Source organism: Hypanus sabinus, chromosome 2 (assembly GCF_030144855.1).
Source record: "Hypanus sabinus isolate sHypSab1 chromosome 2, sHypSab1.hap1, whole genome shotgun sequence".
In the NCBI taxonomy this organism is placed as follows: Eukaryota; Metazoa; Chordata; class Chondrichthyes; order Myliobatiformes; family Dasyatidae; genus Hypanus; species Hypanus sabinus.
This window is the reverse complement of record NC_082707.1, coordinates 45,588,827-45,616,294: the sequence shown is the minus strand read 5'-3', so window position 1 is coordinate 45,616,294 and position 27,468 is coordinate 45,588,827. Positions and strand designations below refer to the sequence as shown.

At 37.7% G+C, this 27,468-nt stretch overlaps 1 protein-coding gene across 2 annotated transcripts in view; it reads right to left on the bottom strand.

The window, feature by feature from the left end:
- Window positions 1–5,628: 5,628 nt before the first annotated feature.
- Window positions 5,629–27,468, bottom strand: part of cops7a (COP9 constitutive photomorphogenic homolog subunit 7A) — a 43,327-nt gene continuing 21,487 nt past the window's right edge. Inside the window, exons 1-6 of one of the 2 annotated variants that reach the window (XM_059945367.1) lie at window positions 23,591–23,615; window positions 19,593–19,668; window positions 11,446–11,534; window positions 9,228–9,430; window positions 8,337–8,442; window positions 5,629–6,521 (exon numbers count right to left, since the gene is read on the bottom strand). In XM_059945367.1, the coding sequence (XP_059801350.1) occupies window positions 6,363–6,521; window positions 8,337–8,442; window positions 9,228–9,430; window positions 11,446–11,534; window positions 19,593–19,668; window positions 23,591–23,593 (636 nt within the window). In that variant the 5' untranslated portion in view covers window positions 23,594–23,615 and the 3' untranslated portion in view covers window positions 5,629–6,362. Of the gene's footprint in view, window positions 6,522–8,336; window positions 8,443–9,227; window positions 9,431–11,445; window positions 11,535–19,592; window positions 19,669–23,590; window positions 23,616–27,468 lie in introns of those variants that run through there. The other variant, XM_059945358.1, reaches the window with a different exon arrangement.

The following is a 27,468-nucleotide window of genomic DNA, read 5'->3' as shown; positions in this document are numbered from 1 at the left end:
TCCTCACTCACGGAGTCTCAGATGTCAGTCAGGTTGGGATGATGCAATCCCTCAACCAGACCACTCTGGTTGCACCCTGAGGGGTTTCAATGAATAGTACAGTACTCAATACACAATTCCTCCTTCAAGAGACAATAGCAGTAATCCCTCTCTTTGTCAATAGGAGACATTCCACCTTGTGTATTCTGCGTTGTCTATAACAACTACCTTTGCTGTGATCCTGCGTCTCTCTCTCTCTCTCATTACTGACATGATGTGTATCTCTCTCATTTCCTTGGTGTCAGACCTGAAATAATAGCGATTTTGCGATTCTCAAAAGGCAAAGCAAAAGGCAAAGCAAAGCAAAGTCTCCTTGGATCCCGTGCCTCATTACTTTCTGAATGAGCCTCGCATGGGGAACCTTATCAAATGCCTTACTGAAATTCATATACATTACATCCACAGCTGTATATTAATCAATGTTTTGTTACATCCTCAAAGAATTCAGTCAGGTTCATAAGCATGACTTACCCCTGACAAAGCCATGCTGACTAACCCTAATCAGATTATGTCTCTCCAAATGCTCATAAATCCTGCCCCTTAGGATTTTCTCCAACAACTTGCCCACCACCTCTGAAGTAAGACTCGCTGGTCTATAATTTCCTGGGTTACCTCTACTCCCTTTCTTGAACTAGGGAACAACGTTTGCAACCCTCCAATCCTCTGGTACTTCTCCCATCCTTATTGATGATGCAAGGATCATCGCCAGAGGCTCAGTAATCTCCTCCCTCGCTTCCCACAGTAACCTGGGGCATGTCTTGTCCGGTCCTGGTGACTTTAACTTAATACCTTTCAAAAGCTGCAGCACATCCTCTTTCTTAATGTCTATACACTCAAGTGTTTCAGTCTGCTGTAAGTCATCCCCATAATTGCCAAGGTCCTTTTCACTGGTGAATACTGAACCAAAGTTAATACTCATTAATGCAAATATCTAATCAGCCAATCATGTGGCAGCAATTGAACGCATTAAAGCATGCCCCCCCGTCAAGAGGTTTAGCTGCTGTTGAGATCAAATTTCAGAATGGAGAAGAAATGTGATTAGACATAGACAGTGGAATAATTGTTGGTGCTTGAGTGTCTCAGAAAATGCTGATCACCGAGGATTTTCCCACACAAGTCTTTAGAGTTTACTGAGTGTGCAAGAGAACCTCTCTGAAAGTCCAACACGTCGAACATTTAAGTACTGCAGCAGCAGCAGACCACACACGTATACAGTACAGTCCTCAGTAGCCAGTTTATTAGGTACAGGAGGTACCGAAAGTGACCACTGAGTGCAGATCCAAAGCTAGCTTGGTGATATGATCAGAGGATTGCTTTTTATAACTGGAATTTTCACAGCTGGTTATATACATGAACAATATGGATGTGAACATAGGTGGTGTGAAAAGTAAGTTTGCAGTTGACAGTGAAGACAGCAGCCTTTGGCTACAAATGATATTCATTAGCTAGGTAAAGAGGGTGGATAAATAGTTGGTGGAGTTTAATTCTGAAAAAATTATGAGACAATACATTTTGGAAAGTTTAATAAAACTAAGATATACAATAAAGGGAATGACCTTAACAAATACTGAGTGAGTTATAAAGGGACCTTGGTGTCCTTGCCCAAGAATTCTGAAAGTGGCAGAATAGATAGATAAGGTAGTTGAGAAGGCAGAAATACTTCTCTGCATCGTAGTGTATTGGTTAGTACAATTGCTTTACAGTGCCAATGATTATTGGGGTTCAATTCCTGTCTGTCTGTAAGGAGTTTGAACATTCTATCCATGACCATGTGGGTTTCCTTCCACACTGCAGAGATGTACAATTAGGGTTGGGGTTAAGTTGTGAGCATGTTATGGATGAGTAGGTAGGCAGAGGGAGTAGTGTGGCTCCTTAGGTAGAAAGTGAAATCAAATCCTTAGAAAGAGATGACATAGAATCTGAAGATGTCGGATCCTTTTAGGTAGAGTTAAGACCCTGCAAGGGTAAAATGACCCTAATGGAAGTTATGTACAGGCCTTCAAAAGTAGCCAGAATGTGGGGCACAAATTACTACAGGAGATAGAAAAAGGCATGTCCAAAGGGCAATGTTATGATGGTCATGGGGGATTTCAATATGTAGGTGGATTAGGAAAATCAGGTTGGTTCTGGAGAGCGAGAAGGAGAGGGGGAGGGGGAGGGGGAAGAGAGAAAATTTGTAGACTGCCTACAAGATGGCTTTACAGAGGAGCTAATGGTTGAGCCCACTGGTGTTATGTAATGAACTGGATTTTGTTAAGGAACCCTGAGGAAGCAGTCATCATAATATGACAGAATTCACCCTTAATTGAGATGGCATGGTTGATTGGAAGCGGACACCAGCAGGGATGATAGTGGCTGTAGTTTCTGGGAGCAATTTGTAAGGCACAGGATAGATACATTTCATGAAGAACCATGGCAGAGAAGGAAAGCAAAGCCAATCTAAAAACAAACATGAGGGCATGGTTCCTTAAAGGGAAAATCATACCTGACAAATCTGTTGGAATTTTTTGAGAAAATCACAAGCAGGATAGGCAAAGGAGAATCGATGGGTGTTGTGTACTTGGAGTTTCGGGCCTTTAACAAGGAGAGCCTATGGTCTTATACTAGCATGGCTAGAGCATTGGCTGATTGGTAGGAGGCAAACAGTATAAATAATAGAGCCTTTCCTCACTAGCTGCCCGTAACTAGTGGTGTTCCACAGGGGTCATTGTTGGTACTGCTTCTTTTTAGATTGTACATCAATGATTTGGATGATGGAATTGATGGCTTTCTGGTCAAGTTTATGGATGAAGAAAGGACGAGGGGCAGATATTGTTGAGGAAGCAGAGAGGCTGCAGAAGCACTTGGACAGAGTTGTCAAAGAAGTGGCAAATGGAATACACAACCGGGAAGTGTATGGTCATGCACTTTGGTAAAAGGAATAAAAGCAGATTGTTTTCTAAATGCGGAAAAATCCAAGGTGCAGAAGGACTTGGGAGTTCTTGTGTAGGATTCCCTAAATGTTAATTTGCAGGTTGTATTGGTGGTGAGGATGACAAATGCAATGTTAGCATTCATTTCATATCGACAAGAATATGAAAACAAGGAAGTAATGTTGAGGTTTTATTAAGATATGGGTGAGACCTCACTTGGAATGCGGTAAGCAGTTTTGTGCCCCTTATGTAAGAGCAGATCTGCTGACATTGGAGAGGGTTCAGAGGAGGTTCATAAGAATGATTCTGGGAATGAAAGCATTATTAGATCAGGAGCGATTGATGGCTCTGGAATTTAGAATGACAGCCATCTAATCAAATGATGAAAGGTCCAGGTAAGAGTGGATGTGAAGAGGATGTTTCCTATGGTGAGGGAGTCTAAAGGCAGAGGGCATAACCTCAGAACAGAGGCACATCCATTTAGAATGAAGATGAGGAGGAATTTCTTTCACCAGAGAATGATGCATCTGTGGAATTCGTTGCCACAAATGACTGTGGAGGCCAGGTCATTCAGTGTATTTAAGGCAGAGGTTGATAGGTTCTTGATTAGTCATGGTGTGGAAGGTTATGGGGAGAAGGCAGGAGAAAGGGGTTGAAAAGGAAATGGATCAGCCATGATGAACTGGCAGAGCAGACTTGATGGGCCAAAAGGCTTAATTCTGCTCCAGTGAGGACTGCACACAACCCTCACTGATTTATTTTTGATACAAACAAGATATTTCATTGCAAGTTTCAATGTATGCGACAAATAAAGGAAAGCTTTAATTTAATCTGAGCAAGCGGAATAAAATACTAAGCCACCGAGGTTATGGTACAAATATATAAAACATTATTTTGGCCACAAGAATAAAAGAGACTGAAGATGCTGAAACCCGGAACAAAAGTAAGAGCCTAAGAACTTAATGGATCAAGCAGCATCTGTGGAGGTAAAAGGTGTATACTGACATTTTGGATCAAGACCCTGCATCAGGACTGAAAAGGGAAGAACTACTGCCAGTATTTGGGTGTATAACCTTGTTGGTGATGGGTGTAACAAGTGAGGAGCCAAGTGGAGGAGCGGGAACAGGACAGTTGAACAATGGAAGTAGTAAACTAGGTGGACAGGCGAATGTGTATGGGAGAACATAGTGCGTGAGTTACCAGAAATAGGAAAATTCAATGTTCAGAACATTGGGTTGAAAGCTTCTATTTTTCATTTGGACTATCCATAGCAACAGAGAAGGCAGACCACAGACCAATTAATGTGCACGTGGGAATGATAATTAAAATAACATCCAACCAGTAACTTGAGATGCCCATTGCAGACAGAACACAGGTGCTCCACAAGATTGCCTTGTGCACCTTTAATGCAGACAATCAGATTGGAGGAGGTGAAGGTGAGCCTCTGCTCACCTGGATGAGCTATTTAGTTCCCAAGTGGTGCAACACTTATTATGGTTGCAAGGGAAAACACTAGAGACCGAGTATGTGATGTGCATATTTGGAAAGATATTGGGGAAGGGGTGCAAATGGGAGAGAAAGGATGTAATATGTTGGTCATTATTTCAATGGGTTAAGTACAAAGTCTTGCTAAGATTGTACTCAGCTTTGGTAAGCCTTCATTTGAAGCGCATAATTTTGGCCTCTATACCTAAACAAGCAAGTGTGTTTCATCTGGGAATCTGTATGGTGTGGATGTACTAGATTGGAAGCCAGAATGATCAAATTGCCACAAGAAGACATTTAGAAATGAGAGGTGATCACATAAAAACAAAGATGATTCTGAGGAAAACTGACATGTGCTCAAGGTTAATTCTTCCAGCAGAGGATCTAAAAGTGTGAGCGAACAGGCTTAGGCTAAGTGGTCACCTTTTTAAATACCAGTATGTGTAGAAACTTCTTTATGAAAAAGACTTAATTTTTGGAATACTCTACTTCAGAAAGCTGTGGATGGTTTGACCCCGAGGACATTCTTAACTGAAATCAGTAGATTTTCTGACACTGAAAGAATCAATAAAGGAATAAGAATTGAATGGTCAAGTAGATTAGACCTTGTATGTATGATTCTGTGGTCTTGAGGAGTCAACTCAATTTGTCAACATTATTGTCAACTCAATAATGTTTTATGTTTTAACTGCCCTATTTAAGTACAATCTTTCTCAAATATATTTAAAGTTCCTTCAGCTGACTGCAGGATACTAGTCTTACAGAATATTCTGAACTGCATCTTCAGCTTAAAATGTTAACTCTGTTTCTCTCACCGTAGATGTGGCCTGACCTTCTAAGTAGTTCCATGTGTTCTAATTTTATTTTAGATTTAACTGATTCCTTTTGTCCACTCACTAAATTGAAGTCTACTCCAATTGAAAAAATGAGTTCAATCATGCTGATATGAATAATGTACCAAACAAAAAGATGTGTTTACTTTTACAGATTAAAGTTAAAGAAATAAAGTTAGTAAATCCAGTGAGCAGACTGCTTGCAGGATAGATTATTAGTGCTAAATACAATACTAAGTTTCATATTGATTTCTACCAGCAAAATCTCAAAGTTAATTATTTTCCAGGTGAGTGATTGAACTGGGCAGAATGACTTGAGATATAAATCACTAACAAAATATCATCTCTTAAATTTCTAATCAGTTTTATAAATTAGTTTAGTTTTCATTGAATAAAAGCAACCACATTTTTGGAATAGAACTCATGATTCCATATCCACAAACTATCTGAATAATAACTAATTATTACAAAAACACAATTTGCTTCAGATGGCAGTGTCCAGTTTTTACAGTTAGCAACTTCAGTTTGAGAACTGGCATTCAAAACAAATTTTTGAAATATTTACTGTATTGTCAAAGACACAATTAACTACAATGAACCCCTGTGTTTATCTTAATAATGTGTTTTGGGCAGTCATTACTCTTTTCTAGTGCAGCATTTTGAGATTATTGCACAAGATTTGACCTTAAGTCTTTGATAAAATACATGCTATTTGTTCCTACTAGAGTATTTTCAGAATCTACCAATACTAGAGATGTTTAAACCACAGCACAGCAATTTTTGTAGTATTCTGCCTACACCATACCATTTTGGCTTCTCACTCACTGAAGTGAGTAATTAAGCTTTATTGCATGTACATCACTTCAGAAGTCAGTTTGTAACTTGTCTCTTTAATAAGAAAGTCTGATTCAGTAGTCACCTGAGATTCCTACTAAAAAAAAAACTATATATTACAAAAAGATTTCAAAAGCACAGGAAAAGTTACTTAAATCTTTTTCAAGTGTTGTTTATGAGACGAATTGCACTGTTCATTGTATTTTCATTTCTTCTCAGTTTTCTTAAGAGTCCTGGATAATTCTGAAAATATATTGTTCTAATGACGACTAGATGATAAACTCTTAGCTTTTGACAATTTCTTTATTGATGGACGTTGTTCAACAAGCTGTGGAGTATCACGATCCATAGGATGCTGATCAGGATCTTGTGCTGAGGTAGAAGCAGTTGCCTTTAAAGTCTTCTTTATATTTGCCACCTTTAAAACAAAACAAAATTGTAATTTTCAAAGTATTCCTGTGGATGAGCATGAAACCACATTGAGTAGGGAAGCAATTAAATCTTTCTGGGTTTTATAGAAAAACAGAGACTTGTGTAACTTCATCCTAATATGATTATAATAAATAGACTGAATTTTATGCTTATTGGATAAGCATAAACAAAATTAGAGAAACATACACCGGTGGTAGTGTGGACAGTGAAGGTTATCCAAGGATCTGCTGGGAAAGGGGGCAAAGAATGGCAAATTGGATGTAACCAGGACACCTACAAAGGGTTGCATTTTGGTAAGATAAATCAAGGCAGGAATTCCACTGTAACAGGCAGAGCCCCAGAGAGTGGTGTAGAACAGAGAACAAGGGGTACAAATATATAGTTCTCTGAAATTGGTGACACAAGTGGATAAAGTAGTGAAGATGATGTTGGATACACTTGCCCACATCAGATAGGGCAGTGAGTACAAGAGCTGGGGCACTAGTGAGACCACTCTTGGAATATTGTGCTGTTCTGTTCACCATACCATAGGAAGGATGTCATCAAGCTGGAAAGAGTTAAGAAGAAATTCAGAAAGATGCTGTATGGATTGGAGGGATTGAGTTATTAAGAGAGACTGGATAGGCTGGGGCTTTTATTCCATGGAATACAGGAGATTGAGGGATGTGGTATATAAAACTGAGAGGGGCATAGATAAAATGAGCTGTCTCAGCACTTTTCCCAAATCAGGGAGATTAAATCAATAATCTGCACAGATTTAAAGCAAGAGAGTAAATATTTAAGGGGAAACTGTGGAACAACAGAGGGTGATGGCCATGTTGGCCGAGGAAGTAGGTGAGACAAATACATTTACATTTGGAAATACTTATGGTGAGAAAAGATGTAGAGGGATATGGGTCTCTTAGTAGGCATGGAAGAATTAGCCAAGAGGCTGTTACCATGCTTTATTATGTGTGATCAACATACAAATTTGGCAAGAAAGCAGAAGGGTGTTGATATATTAGAAATGGATATCAGAATAAATAGGTTGCTCTGAGGAGGGATTAGACTGGTGTATGGAAAAATAATTGAATCACAGTAGATTCTAAGAGGATTGACATGGGAAAGATTTAAAGGGTATCCAAGGGATATGTGAAACCACCTGCCAGACAAAGTGGCAGAGATGGGCACAATTACAACATTTAAACGATATTTGGACAGGCTTAGAGGTACAGGAGCCAAATGCAGACAAATCAGACTAGCTCAGTTGGGCAGTTTATTTGGCATGGACAAGTTGGGTCAAAGGGCTTATTTCCAAGCTGTTATAAATGATAAAATGATGGAAATTTGTGGCTGGGCTTTGATTGGATAGAAATTATTTCCATCCAAACTAAAGTCTGACAGAGAATTGAGTTACAGATGTCCATTTGATATTTAAAAGGCAACTGAACTTGCTGGCAGTTAGCTCAGTCCAATAACACCAAGATTGGTACACTCCTTGCTCCAGAGCAATTGAATGTACTTTTCATTGATTCAGGATGTATTTGTCTACTTTATTTAATCCAAGTTATCTAGAATCCCACTTAAATAAAATTTATCTACAAAAATACAGCAAAGTTTAATAGGGCCACTAAAATAATTATTACAAATTATTTGATTAAAACATTTGATACAGTTCTATATTGAGCTTTTATCTGTTAAACAGTTTGCTATCAAATTCTTATTAAGGATCTGTCTTTAAATAGATTACATTAAATGATTTGCACATGATTTGCAAATACAGGATTAATACATTAGAGTCTTAATTATTTTCAAAACTCACCTCTGTTTCTACCTGTTGCTGAGTTTTTCTGTGGCCCTCTTTGTACTGATTTACACGAAGGACTTGCTGCTCAATCCCTAATAGAACTGCTTGACAACAATCGCACCTATGAAGAAATAGAAAAATTGTAGGCAATTTGATCTTTTTCACACAACCATCACACATATGCTTTTCCAAGTAAATGGAAGTACAGATAATTAACAAACAAATTTCCAAAAAAATTGTATTAACCTGGAGAATTAAATGAAATTCCAGTACCACTAATTACATTTCAAAACAAAGTTATCAATTAAGGTTGTGCGAGTAACACATAATAGGTAAACTGACAATCCTCATTTGTAATGTTATGAAAAGCAATTATATTTTGGTTTGTTGTTAGGGTGTCTCCATTCATATTGAGCACACAGATGCTGTTTCCAATCTTGGTGCAATGGATTGGAAATCCTTGCAAAATATACATCAAATGTACACTTCATGTTACTTTTTTTGAAGATTTGAGTTTTAACTTGAATACAAAATACAATACTGTCCTCAGTAACTTTCTTTATTAAAGATGACTAGATAAAGAACTGAGAAAGGGAGTACATTTATCCAAAATAATTTGACTTTTGGGAAGGAAAATGAAAGAAAGTTGGAGACTTTGGATCAAGAACATAAGAACATGAAGCCTAAGCTTCATGTGTTCATCTCTAGATCAGCAGGCAAGGGAAATAAACTTCATGATTGAAAGGTTCAACTTCATTACCTTCATTAACTTCATTATCAACTTCATTACCTTAACTTCATTAAGGTACTGACATATCCTAAGGGGTTTTCCAAATGTTCCACAACATTTTCTTATCATATAGTAATAATTACAAAATATTATTCATTTTTCAGAAAAATACTTACCATTCATGAAGAGTTTTAACAATGTTGCTGATGTCTTGCTTTTGGAGATCTCTACCAATGCAAAAGTCAACCTCTAGTAGTTGATTGCGCTGATCAAGTTTGCCTTGTATTATATCTGTATAAATTGCTTCAATAATTAAATCCTCCAGTTCTCTGAGATTTTTTATATCAAGGTCTTTCAGAAGCATGGAATAAGGAATGCACTGCAAAGTTTTAAAGTAATTGTCAGTAACTCCGTGAAAATTAGTGCTATTTTAATATATACAGCTAAATAACAAAATATAATAAATGCTAAGGGTATTTCCATCCACCACTTCTAAAAACATCTTATCAAAGCTGAAAACAATACTTGCTTTTGTCTTTGTTTCAATGAACTGTCACAACATATCTAAAATATGAATTCATTATTGCTTTCAAAATGCAAAGTCATAGATGGATGAACTTTAGTGGAACAGCAGTCTCAAGGTAGTGAATAAGCTGTTCTCATATATTATCAGGTGAACAGCTCCAGTAAACTAGTTTATTCAATTATTGAAAAGAAAACTCTTAAAAGTTCTCAGTTTATTCAAATAACAAATTCCATTTTCTGCCTTAGTTGAGATCTTTAAAGCCTTTTTTTAAATCTTAACAGTGACATTGCAACACTATGACAAATGTAAAAATTAAATGAGAAATTCAGAATTGCTGGAAGGAAAATAAGTTGTGATAAAAAGTGATTATTATATTCACATTTAAATACAAAAATTTATTTCATATACACTCCAGAAGATTATGAGATTTTCATTTGTTTGGTTCCTAGCATGAAACAGACAGGTCTCCCACAAGAGACTGAGAGCTCATAATTCTCCAGTCTAGAGGAATGAAAGATGGTCTCATTAAAATGTATTAACATGCTCTTTACCCTGATTATAAAGCATCTAGAAACAGAGGAAGTTATCTTAAGCTAAGCAGTCAGATTGAATTGAGAAGCTATTTCTTCAGTAAGAAGTGTGTAAATGCAAATTTTCTAACCTAGAGGCATGTACATTCTTATTTTTTTGAACATATTCAAGACACCTCATTTTCTTCTGGTTATTTTGGGAATGAAAGGAAAGGTCCAGAATAGGAAAGTGAAGCTGTTTCTGAATAACAGTAACTTACTGAATGTTGGAATAGATTGGACTGTCTATGGACTATTCTATCCATTATTTCAAATATAAGCAACTTCAAACACTTATGATTTTAAAAAAATCCAAACCCTCAAGCATTAGTGTTGTTAAACGCATAAAGGATATTACAATTTTTTTTAGCCCAAGATAAAGTTTTTAAGAGGTTATTAGTTTGAGGTGAATATTCAGTGCTTGGCATTACCCGAGCAACATATATTAGATGCTAAAGTACCTTTCATTCCTTCTCAATTATGTATCTGATCCCAACTTGGAAAAAGTATCATGCAATAATTTTACACTCCTCCCTTCAAAAATCATTGTAATTAATTAAAATTGCCGTGAATTGTCACCCATTAACATTATGAATTGGGTTTAAAAGTCAACCAATGCAATTTCATGTAATATTTAAAAGACAGGAATCAACTAAGATTTTCAGTCACATCAATTTTAGCCAAGAAGTGAAATGGCTAGCTTGCGCTCCACGTCGTCTCTATCTGAATATTCAATACAATAAATACACAAAAGTAAGAGCTACTACGATTCAACTGTGTCAGTAATAACAAACCTTAACAAGGAATAATAAGAATATCTTCAAGAAATCATTTATTTACCAGCTAACTACTAGCTAGTTGAATGATAATTTTATAAAGGTCACACAACGCATTCAACCACATTTGTTCAGGGGAACAGATGAGATGGAAAGGAAACTAATTTTTACGCTTCTCTTAAGTATGAAAGAGCCACTATTGTCTCTTGGGTCCATCAGACTGGACTATAAAAACAGCCAAAATCTCCAAATTAAAAGCAAGCAAATATTACCACACTAAATTAGAAGTGGGTTTCCATGCAGTTTGTATTCACTTACTGTAGCTCGAAAAGATGAGTATAATAGCTAGCCAAGTTAAATATAAAAAAGAACTATATAAACAATATTCACAAATTCAGTAGGGCTCTTAACAAAACCATGCTAGCTACAAAACTAAACCAAATGAAAACATTTTTTTTAAAATCATGACATGACAATGCATCCTGGACACCTAGCATGTATGTGCAAACAAAATCTTAAGTACCTTCATTCTTGCAGCCAAGCTTACTATGGTGAGATGTTTCAGCTTGTTCTTCTGAGCTAATGTTAATTCAGGCAGATTCCCCTTATTTGCTAAACAACAGAAAATATGTAATTCTAGAAAGAACCTTTAGAATTAAGTAAAGCAAGAATTATACATAGCTCAAATCTGATCAAGTGTATAACCATTTACCAAAGTAGCAAATGCTTTGATCAGGATTTTGTTAAATTTCCCCAAGTTTGCAATATTCAAATTGATTTACACAAATACACTTACTTTATTATAAAACTCAAAGATTCCTATTAAATGTTCTACTATCCTCAGTCAACTTTCAACAGTGAATTAATTCCACCTAATATGGTAATTAATATTAAAATGACTAAAAATAACACTGACAAGCAAAGATGCTTATGTTAAGCATAAACCTACAACTTGCAGAATTAGAATGAGCATGAAGAGGGGAATTTCATAGCTTGTTCAGACATGCTTTTAAACACAACTAACTACACATCTGATCTGGGTTTATTTGAATTGTAATAGGAAGTCAAGTATACCCATGAAATTCTTAACCGTGAGTGAAATCAGAAATGCTTTCTCACAAGTAAAATTAACCCAATAATACACAAAAGACTTAAGTGAAGATTCTGACATAATGTAATTGAAATAGGCAACTGGAAAGCGTTCAAGTCACAGGTAATGTTAGAACTGAGATTAAGTTAATGGAATAGCCTCCAGGTGCATGGCCCAATATCCAAATTTTACCATTCCACTACAAATTATATCTTGGAATAAATTATTGGAATGACCAAAAAACCAATGGATTGTTGTAAACATTTATTTAGTTCATTAATATCTCTAAAAGAAGGGAACTTGTTTGTCATCCTTACTCGTCTTAGTCTAAATGGGATTTAACACTTCCGCTTCTCTAAATTGCCCAGGGCTACCAGTACAATAGTAATAATGGATCAGCAAGAAATGTAGGCCTTGTCACAGATGCCTACATCTGATGAAAGATTAAATCTCTAAATTTTTAATGGCTGGAATTATCATTTATGAATATTTTGACTACGTCAGCCACAAAGACATCAGATTCCCATGAAGAAGATACTAATTTCTTCTAAATACATACTACAATTAATTTTTAAAAATCATGTAAGTAAAATAAATTTGCCTGGATAACAGATTATAAAAAGAACACAATGCTCCAACTTTAATAATACAAGAAAAAAAAGGCACAAGGTTAAAAGCACAAGAAAGAAACAAGAATGTGGATCGAATAGGAACAAGAACACAATGCTCCAACTTTAATAATACAAGAAAAAAAAAGTAAGGCACAAGGTTAAAAGCACAAGAAAGAAACAAGAAAAGAATGTGGATCGAATAGGAACAAGAACACAATGCTCCAACTTTAATAATACAAGAAAAAAAAGGTAAGGCACAAGGTTAAAAGCATAAGAAAGAAACAAGAAAAGAATGTGGATTGAATAGAAACAAAACAAGTATACTCCCTTGTCCATTCATCCCCCACCCCATCCCTTCCCACCGATCTCCTTCCTGGTACTTATCCTTGTAAGCGGAACAAGTGCTACACCAGCCCTCACACTTCCTCCCTCACCACCATTCAGGGCCCCAGACAGTCCTTCCAGGTGAGGCAACACTTCACCTGTGAGTTGGATGGTGTGGTATACTGCGTCCGGTGCTCCCGGTGTGGCCTTTTATATATTGGTGAGACCCGACGCAGACTGGGAAACCATTTCGCTGAACACCTACGCTCTGTCCGCCAGAGAAAGCAGGGTCTCCCAGTGGCCACATTTTAATTCCATGTCCCATTCCCATTCTGATATGTCTATCCATGGCCTCCTCTACTGTCAAACTTTCCCCCCCTCCTTTTTTTTCTCTCTCTGTCCATGCTCCATCTCCCTCTGGTGCTCCCCTCCCCCTTTCTTTCTCCCTAGGCTTCCTGTCCCATGACCCTTTCCCTTCTCTAGCTCTGCATCCATTTTGCCAATCACTTTCTGGCTCTCACCCCACCCCCTCCAGTCTTCTCCTATCATTTTGTATTTCCCCCTCCCCCTCCTACTTTCAAATCTCTTACTATCTTTCCTTTCAGTTAGTCCTGATAAAGGGTCTCAGCCTGAAACGTCGACGGCGCTTCTCCCTATAGATGCTGCCTGACCTGCTGCATTCCACTAGCATTTTGTGGGTGTTGCTTGAATTTTCAGCATCTGCAGATTTCCTCGTGTTTACAAAAAAAGACTTTACACAAGAAAGAGGGAAAAGGTGGTGGGTATCATTGGTAACTAAGGAAGATAGCAGTGAATAGTAACATAGGAACATCTGAGGCATGCAATGAGGGAACTACAATTATCATAGGTGATTTTAATTTACACATTGACTGGACTTATCAAACTGGAAGAGGAATTTGTGGAGTGCACCAGAGATTGTTTTTCAGAGAAGTGTTGCAGAACCCACCTGGGAATAAGCTATTTTAGTTTGAGTGATGTAATGAGAAATAATTAGGAAAAGCTCTGCAGTTAGTAATCTCCTGGAGAGTGGTTACAGCATGATAGAATTCCAAATGTAATTTGAGGATAAACACTCAGGTACACAGCTTAAATAAGTCTAATTATTAAAGTCTGAAGTTATGTAGTGTCCTAAAGAACAGACTAAAAGAAAGGTCAATGGATGAGCTACCTAAATATCAGCCATTGTCTTTTCAAAAAGCTTGGCAATAACTAACCCAATTAGAATCGGGTATTCAATGAGAAATCTCAATAAACCATCCACTTTTAACATGGGTGGGGGAGGAGGAGAGAAAAATCAAAGAAAATATTAAATTTAAAGAAAAGCATAGTTTAAAACTGTCAATATCAAAATCAACATTAAGAGCATCGAAATACATACAAAAAATACCATAGCTAAGTGTGGGACTCCTAGAGGAAGAGATTGGGGAATTAATAATGGCAAACAAGGAAATGGCAGATAATTCAAAATAATATGTTGCATCAATCTCCAAAGTGGAGGACATTGCAAATAACCCAAAGATAATGATAAGCTATTTTCAGATAGCTTGAATCTTTAACAATTGCTATCACTGACAGGGACAAGGTATTGGAAAATTTAATAGGAATAAAAGAGGTCGAGGAACCAGAATCCAATTCCCTGCATTAATGGGTTTTAAAGGAAGTGTCTGCAGAGATAGTAGAACCATTGTTGAGGATTCAGAGTCTCAGAAAGATTTCATGGATTGGAAAACAGGAAATGTGATTTCCTTGGTCAAAATGCAATAAGCAGGAATTATAGCCCAATTGGCTTAATATCTGGAGTCTTCTGATCAAGGAAAGAATAGCTTGAATAACATTCAGAGATATTTAATGCAATTAAGCCAGTCAACATGGTTTTCTGAAAGGCAAATCACTTTTGATGAAGTTCCTTGTGTTCTTTAAGGATGTGATAAGTAGAGATCGTAGAGGGGAATCCTCTGGGTGTAACTTATTTGGATTTCCAGAGGTAATTGATAAGATGCCACATAAAAGGCTGGTTGGTACACACAAGGCAAGAGCTCAAAGTAAATGCAAGTACGTTAAGATGGTTCGGTGACTGTCACACAAGAGGAGTCAGAGGAAGTGGATCTTTTGCAGGCTAGAAGGGTACTATGAGGGGACTGACCCAAAGGTCAGTTCCTGGACCCCAACTATTTACTATCTCTGTTAATGAATTGGAGAAGACAAGATGTCAGAATCCAAGTTTGCCAAAGACTGAAAAATAGGAAGACAGTTGGACTCCAACTCTGCAAATGGATATGGCTAAGATCAGTGACTGAGCAAAAGCTTGACAAATGGGGTTTAATATAACAAACTGTGAGGTCATGCATATTATTAGAAGTAATCAAAAGACAAGCTATTACTTAAATAGAGAAAAACTAAAAATCATCAAAGAAAGGAAAGCTCTAGGTTCTCTTGTGCATGAAACATCAATAGCTAGTAGTAATAGTAAGCATTCCCAGTAGTAAGGCAGCAAATGGTTTACTGAGGATAATTGCAAGGAATTTGGAGAATAGAAATAGAGAAATATTGTTAAAATTGTACAGGACATTGGTGAGGTTGTGATTGGAGTACTATGTACAGTTCTGGTCCCTTTATTTGAGAAAGAATAGACAAACACTTTGGAGGTAGCCCAGTGGAGATTCACCAGGCTGATTTCTGGGATGAAAGGGTTGTTCATTCATGAACAGCTAAGAACATAGATCTGCATTCCTTGGACTTTAGAAGACAGAGGCTGATCTTATTGAAACAAAAGATTTTTAAACAGCATGACAGATTAAATGTTGAGATGCTTCCACGAGTTTGGGTTGGGGGTGTGTATGAGCAATATGAGAGCAAACAGCTACAAGAAGACAGACATGTAAAATTGAGGGAAGCACAGAACTTTTTTCTTGCAGATAGTGGTGAATATCTGGAATTCTCCACCCTAGAGGGCTTTGAAGGATCGATCACTAGAAGAGTTAAGTATCATAAAGGAGGATTTGAGGCTGGAGCACAAGATCCAAGTTCACATTGTAAGACACAACAGACAATCTGCTCCTGCTCCTGTTTCTTGCATATTTCTGTGACAATAGAATAATATCTCATTTGTACTCATGGACTCTGAGTAATACAGCATAAAACAGACCCTTTGGCCCAACTGATCCATGCTGGCCACAGCATCCTCCCACTTAGTCCTGGTCGCCTGCATTTGGCTTGTAACCATCCAAGCCCTTCTTGTCCATGTAACTATCCAAATCTCACTTAAATACCCTGGCGACTGCTACCAGGTATTCAGTACGCTCTGTAGAAAGTTACCTCTCAGGTCACTTTCAAATCTCTCTCTTCTTTGTGGGCTTGTTCCTGAAATGTACTATTCTATGTTCTATCTTGTATCTGAGCCCTCTAGTTTTGGACTCCCCAATCCTGGGATAAGACTTTTGTGTCGAAGTGGTCAAGCTTTTGGCTACACTCATATCACTGATATTTACGGTCAATAGCTGAAGTACCATACAATGAGAAGCACTACTTGTATTATCTGCTGAATAAGAGTACTTTTCTTTCATTGCAGCTCACTTCTCTCAATTCTAAACCAATTTCCAATTTAAGCTGTAAAGCTGTTTCTATTACAATGTATTATCAAATGCTTTCTCAAAATCCACAGCTAACATTCATAGAAGATTCCTTTACCACCATCATGTTAATGAGCTCCTGACAACTCAGTCAGAATACTTACTTTTTGGAAATCCATGCACATGGTTTTTGACCCGTCACTTTCTGTGTAATTAGATTGCACTAACTTCTTCGTAACTGATGCTGGACGGAAAGACTTATATAACAATTACATTTCTTTCAGCTTAAAAGTTATAATGAGTAAATGGTGATGGTAAACAAATCTAATAACTGATGGAAATTTTTTCTCCCCAACATTTGGACACAGTCCACTCAACTGGAGTTAACAATTTAATCCATTATTCAGTGCATATCCTGGGTTTAAAAGAAGTTAAGCCAGATATTCTATCGCACAGATGGATGTTGTTAAAAAAAATCCAGGAAAATCAGGGTGGAAGTAATCAAAGGAAGGGAAAAATACAGCAGCTACAAGCTGGAAAGGGACAGGTAATCAAGGCAGGAGCTTAATGGATTGAACCAAGCCAAATTCTCTTTGTGAGTTGTCTGATATTAATGCAAGCTGTACAGTGATGTAGCAGTAGTGACACCATATTACAGCTTCTGTGTTCCAGATTTGAAATTGACCATCAGTTTTCTGGAATTTACATGTTAATTCTGTTTTTACTGTGCTCCAGCTTCCTTCTACTTCCCAAAGATGTGTTGGCTGGTTGGTTGGTTAATAGGCTGCAGTAAATTAGCCTGTGTGTAGATGGGTGCTAGAAGAATCATGAATGAGTTGATGGGTACATGAAGCAGAATAGATTACAGAGAAGTAAATGGAAGAAATAGGATTCCTCAAAATCTGGCTGATTTGATACGCCAAATAGTTTCTGATGTTAGAAAGAAATATGAGAAAGTATCAATACTGGGAGGCCCCAGAATAAGATTCTGCATGGGGAATGGGAAGAACTCAAAGAAAACTTAAGAAAAGCTTATGGCTGGTTCTGATAGAAGTTTAGCAAACCGAAACAAGTATTTTATTTCCCCTCTCTTCTTGCTCTATATGATGTTTCCCTTAACACTTCATACCAGACAGGTAGGAGAAGATTAGACAGCTGTTAACATGACTGGAAAAATGAAGAGGAGGACTCCATTTCCAGCTCTACTCTGGCTCCAACAGAAGTTCGTGACATTTTCTCTGGATTAACCCATCACAAAAATAAAGGATAAATTGGTAGACACAAACTTACAACCAGTAAACTCAGAAATATATTGGGAGAACTTTAAATGGAAAGTCAATGGCAGAGAAATAACAGGAGTGAAAAACTACTAAAATATTAAACTCTTAAGACTAGGGAATATATTCCAAGAGGCCAATTCATGACCTGGTAGCACCACTGACTAGCCGAACTTTCTGAAAACTCAAATGCAGATGTAGGGCGCAAACATTAAGTAATGTTCAGCAGGCAAACATTAGCCTACCTGTCAAATCTTTACCATGAAGTACCCAACACTCATCAGGTATCTTTTGACCTCAATATTTTTCCCTTTGCTAAATGGCTCCGATTAGCAGAGCAAATCATGGATAGATCTGGATGAAACATTTTTCAGTAATCATAAGTTGAACCTAGATGAATACAGAAAGCTGGAGGCAAGATACTTCAATCAAAAATGTCTAATAAAATACTGTTAACTGACCTTACCCCTTGAAGCTCACACAAGGATATGATAGAGACAATAAGTTTAATGAATTTCTGAATATAGTTAGAGAAAGATGACATTGATAGCAAGATCATTCATTTGAGATTACCCAGATGCCTATCATAATGAGACAATCCAGGAGGAATGTATTAGGCCTCGAGTCAGTATGCAACTTGGATAGAAACCTTCAGCAGATGATGTTCCCTTGTACCTGCTGCCATCATCCTTCCTGAGGCAGAAGTCATTTTTGTTTTAAAAAGGTATTGTCCAAATATTTGGCAAGTATTTATAGTACACTTTGTAGCAATGGCATACTGCGGCTAGTAGGAATAAAATATTTAGGATGGTGAATGGCAAAACAGTAATAATTTTGTACTGCACAGATCAAAACAGGATTGGATAGGATTTACCAAAAGCTATGGGCACTATATAACAACTAGACTGTGGTGCTCGAGATGTTCACATAAAGACATAGTTGCAACTTCAGTCAAGCTCTTGAGTTATGCTACTGTCATTGCTGAAAAGAGGAAACCTGCCCAAATTTTGTTACACCAGAATGCAACATAGAATACATCTAATCCAGCTAATCAGTACACCATTGATTAAATGATTTCCCAGGTTATAGATCATTAATAACAAGATACTTAGCAAAGTAAAGGTACAATTTAAATAAATGTGTCAGAAGTGAATGAATGATTGGGTGAAGAGTAAGAGGACTTGGGACACAAATGGGCTGGTTCACCAATACATGGAAAGGGTGTAAAAGCCTCTGCTTCCTACATTACTGGTCAGAAGGTGACCAGATCAGCATTGTGGCTTGTTCACTGTCAGACTGTCTCCCTGTCATGCATCCACGTCATTTGTCACGTGGTCGGGAGTTGAAATCTCTCAGCCTTTTCACTGACAGCTGGACCCTACTTAACCATTTGGTTGTGTTAAGATTTTTCAGTGCAAGTGGACAGCTAAAGATGAGAGGCCATGCAATGAAACCCTGGATGAAATGATGAAATGTTATGATTCTTTCCCCCCCACCCCAAGAAATCCCCACTTGCCCAACTCCCATGCTAAAAGGTTATTAGAATGTAAAATTAGAACATGCCTGCCTGCAAGTTATTATTGACATAGAGATTATGACACCTTAAAGATGAAATGTACAAACATTTCAGGTATCAAAGAACACAACAAAAATACAATCAAAATAATACATGACATATATTTCCTAGTACAAATTATCTCTATTTGTGCTGCAACATCACAACTCTAGCATTTCAGAGAAATAAACTGTGGAACAAAAAATAATTACCAGTTCCTTACCTAAATAGTCTGGATATGTTCCATATGCAAATAGATTCAACAATTCAAAATAGGCAGCATGTGATCCGTTAGCCAGCTGGAAAGGAACACCAAGGGATCATACATTAAAACACTGGTACTTTTAAAATAATAGGTTTACAATTAAAAATAGGCTTAAATAATTAATTTATGTAAAGTATAGATTCATTGGATAAAGCTTCAAATTTAGAAATGAACTCAAACTGCACACTATAGAACAGTTCAAAGTGGGCAGTTCATAAATATTCATATTCTGCCATTTTAGGAATGATCACTATTGCATTATCTTGCCTCAGTCACTTTGACCTATCATTATCGATCATGTACTTAGTGAACTCTCAACTTTGAGGTCACAATGATGAACTAATTATGATTTCAAAAATTTTGACTGATATTTGATAAGAATTTTATACAAGTATTGTGCTGTGAATATTGAAGAATCTGTAGCTCCTGTTTAAAAATGCCTCCCTTTCAACTTGGGTTTTCTTTTACAATATTATTGTGGTACAAATTACACAGTTCCTCAAAAAGCAGGAACACTGGTAGACAGGCTGGTGAATAAGGCCTTTGGCATCATCCACCAAGGCACTGACTACAAAAGTTGGGATGTCAAATTAATTCTACAAGACATTGTTCAGGCCACACTTAGAGTACTGTGTACAGTTCTGGTTGTTGCACTGCAGCAAAGATGTGATTAAGTCATGAGGATAAAGAAAAGATTCATGAGGATGTTACCTGGATTGGAGGACATGAATTCTGCAGAAAAGAGTAATTGGTAATTGAAATAATTTGCCAGGACACGTGTGAAGGCAGGAACAGTAACAATATTTAAGAGGGTATTATATCATTGGCCGAATCAAAGGTGGTAACAAATCAGCATTTAAAAGGGATTTAAAATCTGGTTGCAATAGTCAGCAACAACATCCTCTCACAGAACGTCAACAAAACCAAAGAGCTGATTATCACCAGAAGAGGAAAAGCCAGAGGCACGTGCACTAGCGCTCTTTAGAAGAACAAATATAGAGAAAGTCAGTCACTTTAATTTTTTTTGGCATTAACTTATCAGAAGATCTGTCCTAGAACCAGCACATTTGTAGCATCACATAGAACACAGAATAGTACAGCACATTACAGGCCCTTCGGCCCACAATGTTGTGCCAACCCTCAAAACCTGCCTCCCATATAACCCCCCACCTTAAATTCCTCCATATACCTGTCTAGTAGTCTCTTAAACTTCACTAGTGTATCTGCCTCCACCTCTGACTCAGGCAGTGCATTCCATGCACCAACCATTCTCTGAGTGAAAAACCTTCCTCTAATATCCCCTTTGAACTTCCCTCCCCTTACCTTAAAGCCATGTCCTCTTGTACTGAGCAGTGGTGCCCTGGGGAAGAGGCGCTGGCTGTCCACTCTGTCTATTCCTCTTAATATCTTGTACACCTCTATCATGTCTCTTCTCATCCTCCTTCTCTCCAAAGAGTAAAGCCCTAGCCCCCTTAATCTCTGATCATAATCCATACTCTCTAAACCAGGCAGCATCCTGGTAAATCTCCTCTGTACCCTTTCCAATGCTTCCACATCCTTCCTATACTGAGGCAACCAGAACTGGACACAGTACTCCAAGTGTGGCCTAACTAGAGTTCACAAAGAAGACACAACAGTGCCCCTACTTCCTTAGAAGTTTGTGTAGATTTGGCATGTTACCAAAAACAGTGACAACCTTCTATGGATGAACAGTGGAGAGTATCCTTACTGGCTGCATCATGGCCTGGTATGGAAACATCAATGCTCAGGAATGGAAAAGGCTACAGGAAGTGGTGGATACAGCTCAGTCCATTACAGGCAAATCCCTTCCCAGCTTTGAATAGATTTTAATTTGAGATACAGTGTGGACAGGCCCATCGAGTCGTGCCACCCAACAACCCACTGATTTAACCCTTGCGTAATGACAGGACAATTTAAAATAACATAATTAACCTAACAACCAATACGTCTTTGGACCATGGGAGCGAAGTGGAGCACCCGGAGAAAACCCACACGCACAGAGGAAGGGATGTTCAAACATGCCAACAGAGAATGCCAGAATTGAAGTCCAAGCTCCGTTGCCCTGAGCTGTAATCGTGTCGTGCTAACTGCTACGCTATGGTGGTGCCATGAAGTGCTGCCACAAGAAAGCAGCGTTCAAAGACCCCCACCACCCAGGCCATGCTCTCTTCTACGATCGAACAGGAGGTGCAGAAGATTTAGTCCCCACACCACCTAGTTCAGAAACAATTATTACCCTACAACCATCAGATTCCTGAACTGGCATGGATAATTTCACTCACCACTACTCTGAACTGATTCTATGACCTACAGACTCACTTTCAAGTTCTCTTTACAATTCATGTTTACAGTATTATTCCTATTTGCATAATTAATTTTCTCTTGCACATTGGTTATTTGTCAGTCTTCATTTATGTATAGATTTTTCATAAAATTCTATTGTACAGTATTTATTTCTGTAAATGCCTGCAGAAAATGAATCTCAAGGAAGTATATGGTAACATATACATACATTGATAATAAATTTACTTTGAACTTTTGGGCATCTGGACAGGTATTTGAAAGAACAAGGCAAAGAGATACATAGAATTATTGCAGGTAAGTGGTGAGTATAGAAAGGCATGATTATCACACAGAAGCAGAGCACCAAAAAGCCTGTTAGTGAAGAACAGAAAAACAGGTGGGAAGGCATGCTGGAAAGAGGATACGATCAATTTATTATGAGAAACATATTCAAAGTTTCAGTGGGTGAGCAAATTGTTCGTATAATGTGGCAAAGTATGAAACCCTGCATGAACAAATGAACAGTATTATTTAAAAGGACCAAAACTGAATGAAGTATTTGACATGAAACATAGAAAACTAGCACACGAGTGCAGCCGGTAATAGGGAAGGCAAATGGAATGTTCAATTGTTCAATAGTTCCATCAGAAAATGTATACAATATACAACCTGAAATTCTTAAGTCTTCACAGAATCCACAAAAACAGAAGAGTACCCCAAAGAATGAGTGACAGTAAAAATGTTAGAACCCCAAGCCCCCTTCTTCCCCTTCCCACACACAAGCAGCAGCAAAGCATCAATTCTTCCTCCTCCCTCACACTAATTTCAGCAAAAAAAGCATCAGCACCCACCATGCAAGCAATAGCAAAGCCCCAGAGAGGGCCATGATCTGCAGTACAGAAAAACTAATCCTTCACCCAACCAACTTAACATGCCACAGTCTCTCTCTCTCTCCCTAATAAAGGGGCAGAGAGGTGTCAGACAGCAGGAAGGGAGACCAACTTGCTAATTGTTTGCTCTTATTTTAAAGGGGTTGAAGTATATAAGGAGGGAAATCTTACTGCACCTATATAGGGTACCAGAACAAGCACATCTAGGGTACCGGAATTAATTTTGATCTCCTATTTAAGGAAAGGTATGATTTTATTAGAGCAGGGTTCAGAGAAATGGTCCCTACAGTGATTTTGGGTATGGAGGCATTATCCGACTGGAAATATTAAACAGGCAGGGACTCTGAACTATAAAGCTGATAAGTATGAAGGACAACTTAATTGAAACATTCAAGATTCTCAGATCTATGCCAAGTAAATGAGGTATTTGCTCTAAGGGCAAGTCTACAACTAGGACATGACTGAAGAACAAGGGGACACCAATTTAAGACTGAAATGAAAAAGAAATTCTCTCAGAGGGTTGCTGTATGAATAGAGATGTTGTATATATTTAAAGCTGAGAGATATGTTTAATCATCAAGAAAATCAATGGTTATTTGGAAAAAGGTCCTAACAATTGAGAACCTGAATTATGTCAATGTGTTGCAACATTTTATGATCTCATAGAATAGCTACATCGAATTTCTAGCCACAGGAAAGCTACTAGCACAGCAATGTTATCCAGACTTTCCACTAGATTCATAAGACACAAGGATTCCTTACCATAATCAGTCACACTTCTCTGTTCTTTTCCTTTAGAACTGTAAATTCTCTATCTTGAACTGTTTATTCAGCTGACTTTCATGCAGTGCATTCATGGTCATAACCGCTGCATTTAAAGAACTTTCAAATGGTTATTTTACCAGTTAACTTTAAATTTGTGACATCTAGTTATTTGAGGCCCTGTTTCTAGTTGAAACAATTTATCTCCATCAAAAACTCTCAAAACTCTCTTAACATTTTCTGCTCATCACATTTTCTCTAATTTCTCTTTCAGATTAGGGTTACTAAAATAATTGACAACAACACATAGTAATACACACCAGATTTCAACTTTGTAGGTAACCCACAGAATGTTGCTATGACTCACTGGCGCCATCTTGCTCCAGGAAGAAGGTACAAGAGCGTTGGGACTGGCACCACCAGGTTCAGGAGCATTTATTCCCACTCAAGCATCAGGCTCTTGAACCAGAGGGGATAACTTCACTCAATTTCACTTGTATCATCACTAAACTGTTCCCACAACCTATGGACTTGCATTCAAAGAATCTTCATCTTATATTTTCAATATTTGTTGCTTGCGTATTTACTTATTTTCATATTTGCATAGTTTGCTGTGTTTTGCACACTGGCTGCCTGGGTGTGATCTTTCACTGATTCTATCATGGTTACCGAATTTAATGAGTATGCCGACAAGAAAATGAACCTCAGGGCGACATATATTACTTTTGGCTCTTCACTCTGGAACATCTGGACAGAAAAGATGCATGCATCAGGATGCTCTTTACTGACTACAGTGCAGCATTCAATACCATCATCCCCTCAAAATTAATAAGCTCACAGACCTTGGCCTCAATACCTCCTTGTGCAATTGGATCCTCAATTTCCTCAGTTGCAGACACCAGACAGTTCAGATTGCCAACAACATCTCCTCCATGATATCCACCTGCATAAGGTTCACGTTACACTTATGACTGTGTGGCTAAGCAAAGCTCCAATGTCATTCAAGTTTGCTGGCGACACCACTTCATAGGCGGAATGAAAGGTGGTGAAGAATCAGCATATAAGAGGGAGACTGAAAACCTGGCTTGGTACCATAACAACAACTTCGTACTCAATGTCAGCAAGACTAAGGAGCAACTTACTGATTTCAGGAGAAGGAAACCAGAGGTCCACGAGCCTGTCCTCATCAGAGGATCAGTGGTGGAGAGGGTCAGCAGCTTTAAATTCCTTGGTGTTATTATTTTGGAGGACCTGTCCTGGGCCCAGCATGCAAGAAAGCACAGCAGCACCTCCAGTTCCTCAAGAGCATGCAAAGATTTGGCATGACATCTAAAACTCTGACAACTTCTATAGATGTATAGTGGAAAGTATACTGAATGGCTGCATCAAAAGTTGGTATGGAATTACGGTATTGTCAATGCCCTTGAATGGAAAATCCTACAAAAAGTAGTGGATATGCTCCAGGTCCATCACAGGCCATTGAGCGCCATGAAATGCTGTCCCAGCAGAGAAGCAACCATCATCAGAGACCCCCACCACCCAGGTCATGCTCTTTTCTTGCTGCTGCCATCATGAAGGTGGTACAAGAGCCTCAGGACCCATACCACCAGGTTCCGGAACAGTTACTACCCCTCAACCATCAGGCTCTTGAACCAAAGGGAATAGTTTCACTTGCCCCATCATAGAAACGTTCCCACAACCAATGGTTCTATCTCACAGTCTAGATACCTGTTTATTTATTACTATTACTTCTTTCTTTTTGTATTTGTATAGTATGTTTTCTTTTGCACACTGGTTGAACACCCAAGTTGGTGTGGTCTTCCATAGATTCTGTTATGGTTGTTATTCTATAGAAAATGAATCTCAGGGTTGTAGATGGTAATACAGTGGTGCTAGAAAGTTTGAGAACACTGTAGAATGCTTTCTATTTCTGCAGAAATATGACATGAAATGTTATCAGATCTTCACATAAATCCTAAAACTAGATAAAGAGAATGCAATTAAATAAATAACACAAAAGCATCATACTTTTTCATTTATTTATTGAGAAAAATGATCCAATATTAGATGTTTTTGTTGGAAGTGGTATGTGAACCTCTGGGGTAATGCCTTCTACAAAAGCTATTTGGAGTCAGGTGCTCCTATCAATGAGATGAGATTGGAGGTGTGGGTTGTAGAGGTGCCCTGTCCTACAAAAAAAAGACTCACAAAGTTACTGACAGAGCCTGCCCTTCTCAAGAAAGATCTGCTTATGTGTACCAAACCTCGATCAAAACAACTTTCAGTGGACCTTAGAAGAACTGTAAAAATGCATGAAGCTAGTAAAAGCTACTAATGCATCTTGAAGTTCATCAGTCCACAGTAAGAGAAATTGTCTACAAATGGAGGAAACCCAGTACTGTTGCTACTCTCCCTAAGAGTGGGCACCCTGCAAAGATCCCACCTAGAGTACAATGTGCAGGGGAGACCGCCTCTGTCTGTCGACGGAGTAGCAGTAATTTTGTGCTGCTCTTAGTTTTCTCTCTCTCCCCCCAACTTAAATTTTGATTTTAAAATTTTTAATTGCTGATTCTTGATGGGGAGTAATATGTCTATGTCTACGAGAATTGGAAATAATCCACATGAACCTACTGACAAAGGTAATGGAAAAGGAAAGATGCCTAAGGAAAGATCTGATGAAATGCAATCATAGGCTGAAGATATCGTTCAGACACTGAATTCAATTCAAGATCAGAATAGGGCAATTAAAGATCAACTGGAAAAGAATAATAATGAAATGAAGTTATTTCTGGGAAAACTTAAAGATGTGGAAACTCAAACATGAAGAGGAATTGAAATTAATTAAGCAAAAACTGTCTGAAGCTACAACCTGTTTAGAAAAATATCATAATAAGATTATAGACCTGGAAACTAGGTCTCACCGAAACAATATACAAATCGTTGGATTGCAAGAAGAAGCTGAAAATGGAGACTTAATGGTTTACTTTGGTAAGCTCTTTCATACTCTATTTCCGACTATTTTATCACAGCCGCCTGCTATTGAAAGAGCACCTAGAGTGTCTACTTCAAAATTTAAAGATTCAAGCAATTTTGGTTTGTTTTCATCACTTTAAAATTAAAGATCAAGTAATGCGACAGGCAAGAAAACAAGAGTTTTCAGATTCAATGAGTCTGAGCTCCGTTTTTATGAAGATTATCCAAAAGAAGTAATGGAACAAAGATCAAGATTTGCTTTGGTAATGAAACAAGCATATGATAAGAAACTATTTCCCTCTTTGAGTTACCTGACAAGAATTAAAGTTTTTCCTCCTAATTCTTCTCCACGCATTTTCTTTGACCCAAAAGCCACACTGGATTTTGTTCAGGCTATACCTGTCACTGTCACTGACATTACTACCAAATGAACTATCTGAAAAGCTGTTTGATTATCTGTATATTATTCACACTTCAAAAAATATATGAACCTATATGAAGGCTATTTGGATATTTCATTGAGAGATTAATAAAAGAAGAAAAGAAAACCTGCTCATCATTACATCCTATTGGATTTTTTTTTGGAAAGAAGATTTACTGTTCAAGTTTGACTGTTTACTTGGCTAATTAGATATTTGACTGAGAAAAAAGGATAAAAGGATTTGTTCCTTTTATCTAATATTTGGTTTGATGTTTCCTTTTGTTGTTTCTTAATTTACTAACTGGTAGTTTTTTCCTACTAATAGGGTTTCTTTTTATTTATACATATATATATATATTTTTTTTTCTGGGAGGGTTCAGTTGTTTATGATATTACTAATTAATATTTTTGTAAATTTAGTTTGGTTAAATATACTATTAACCTTTTTTTAAATCATTTATTATAGCGCCCTATAACCGAACTT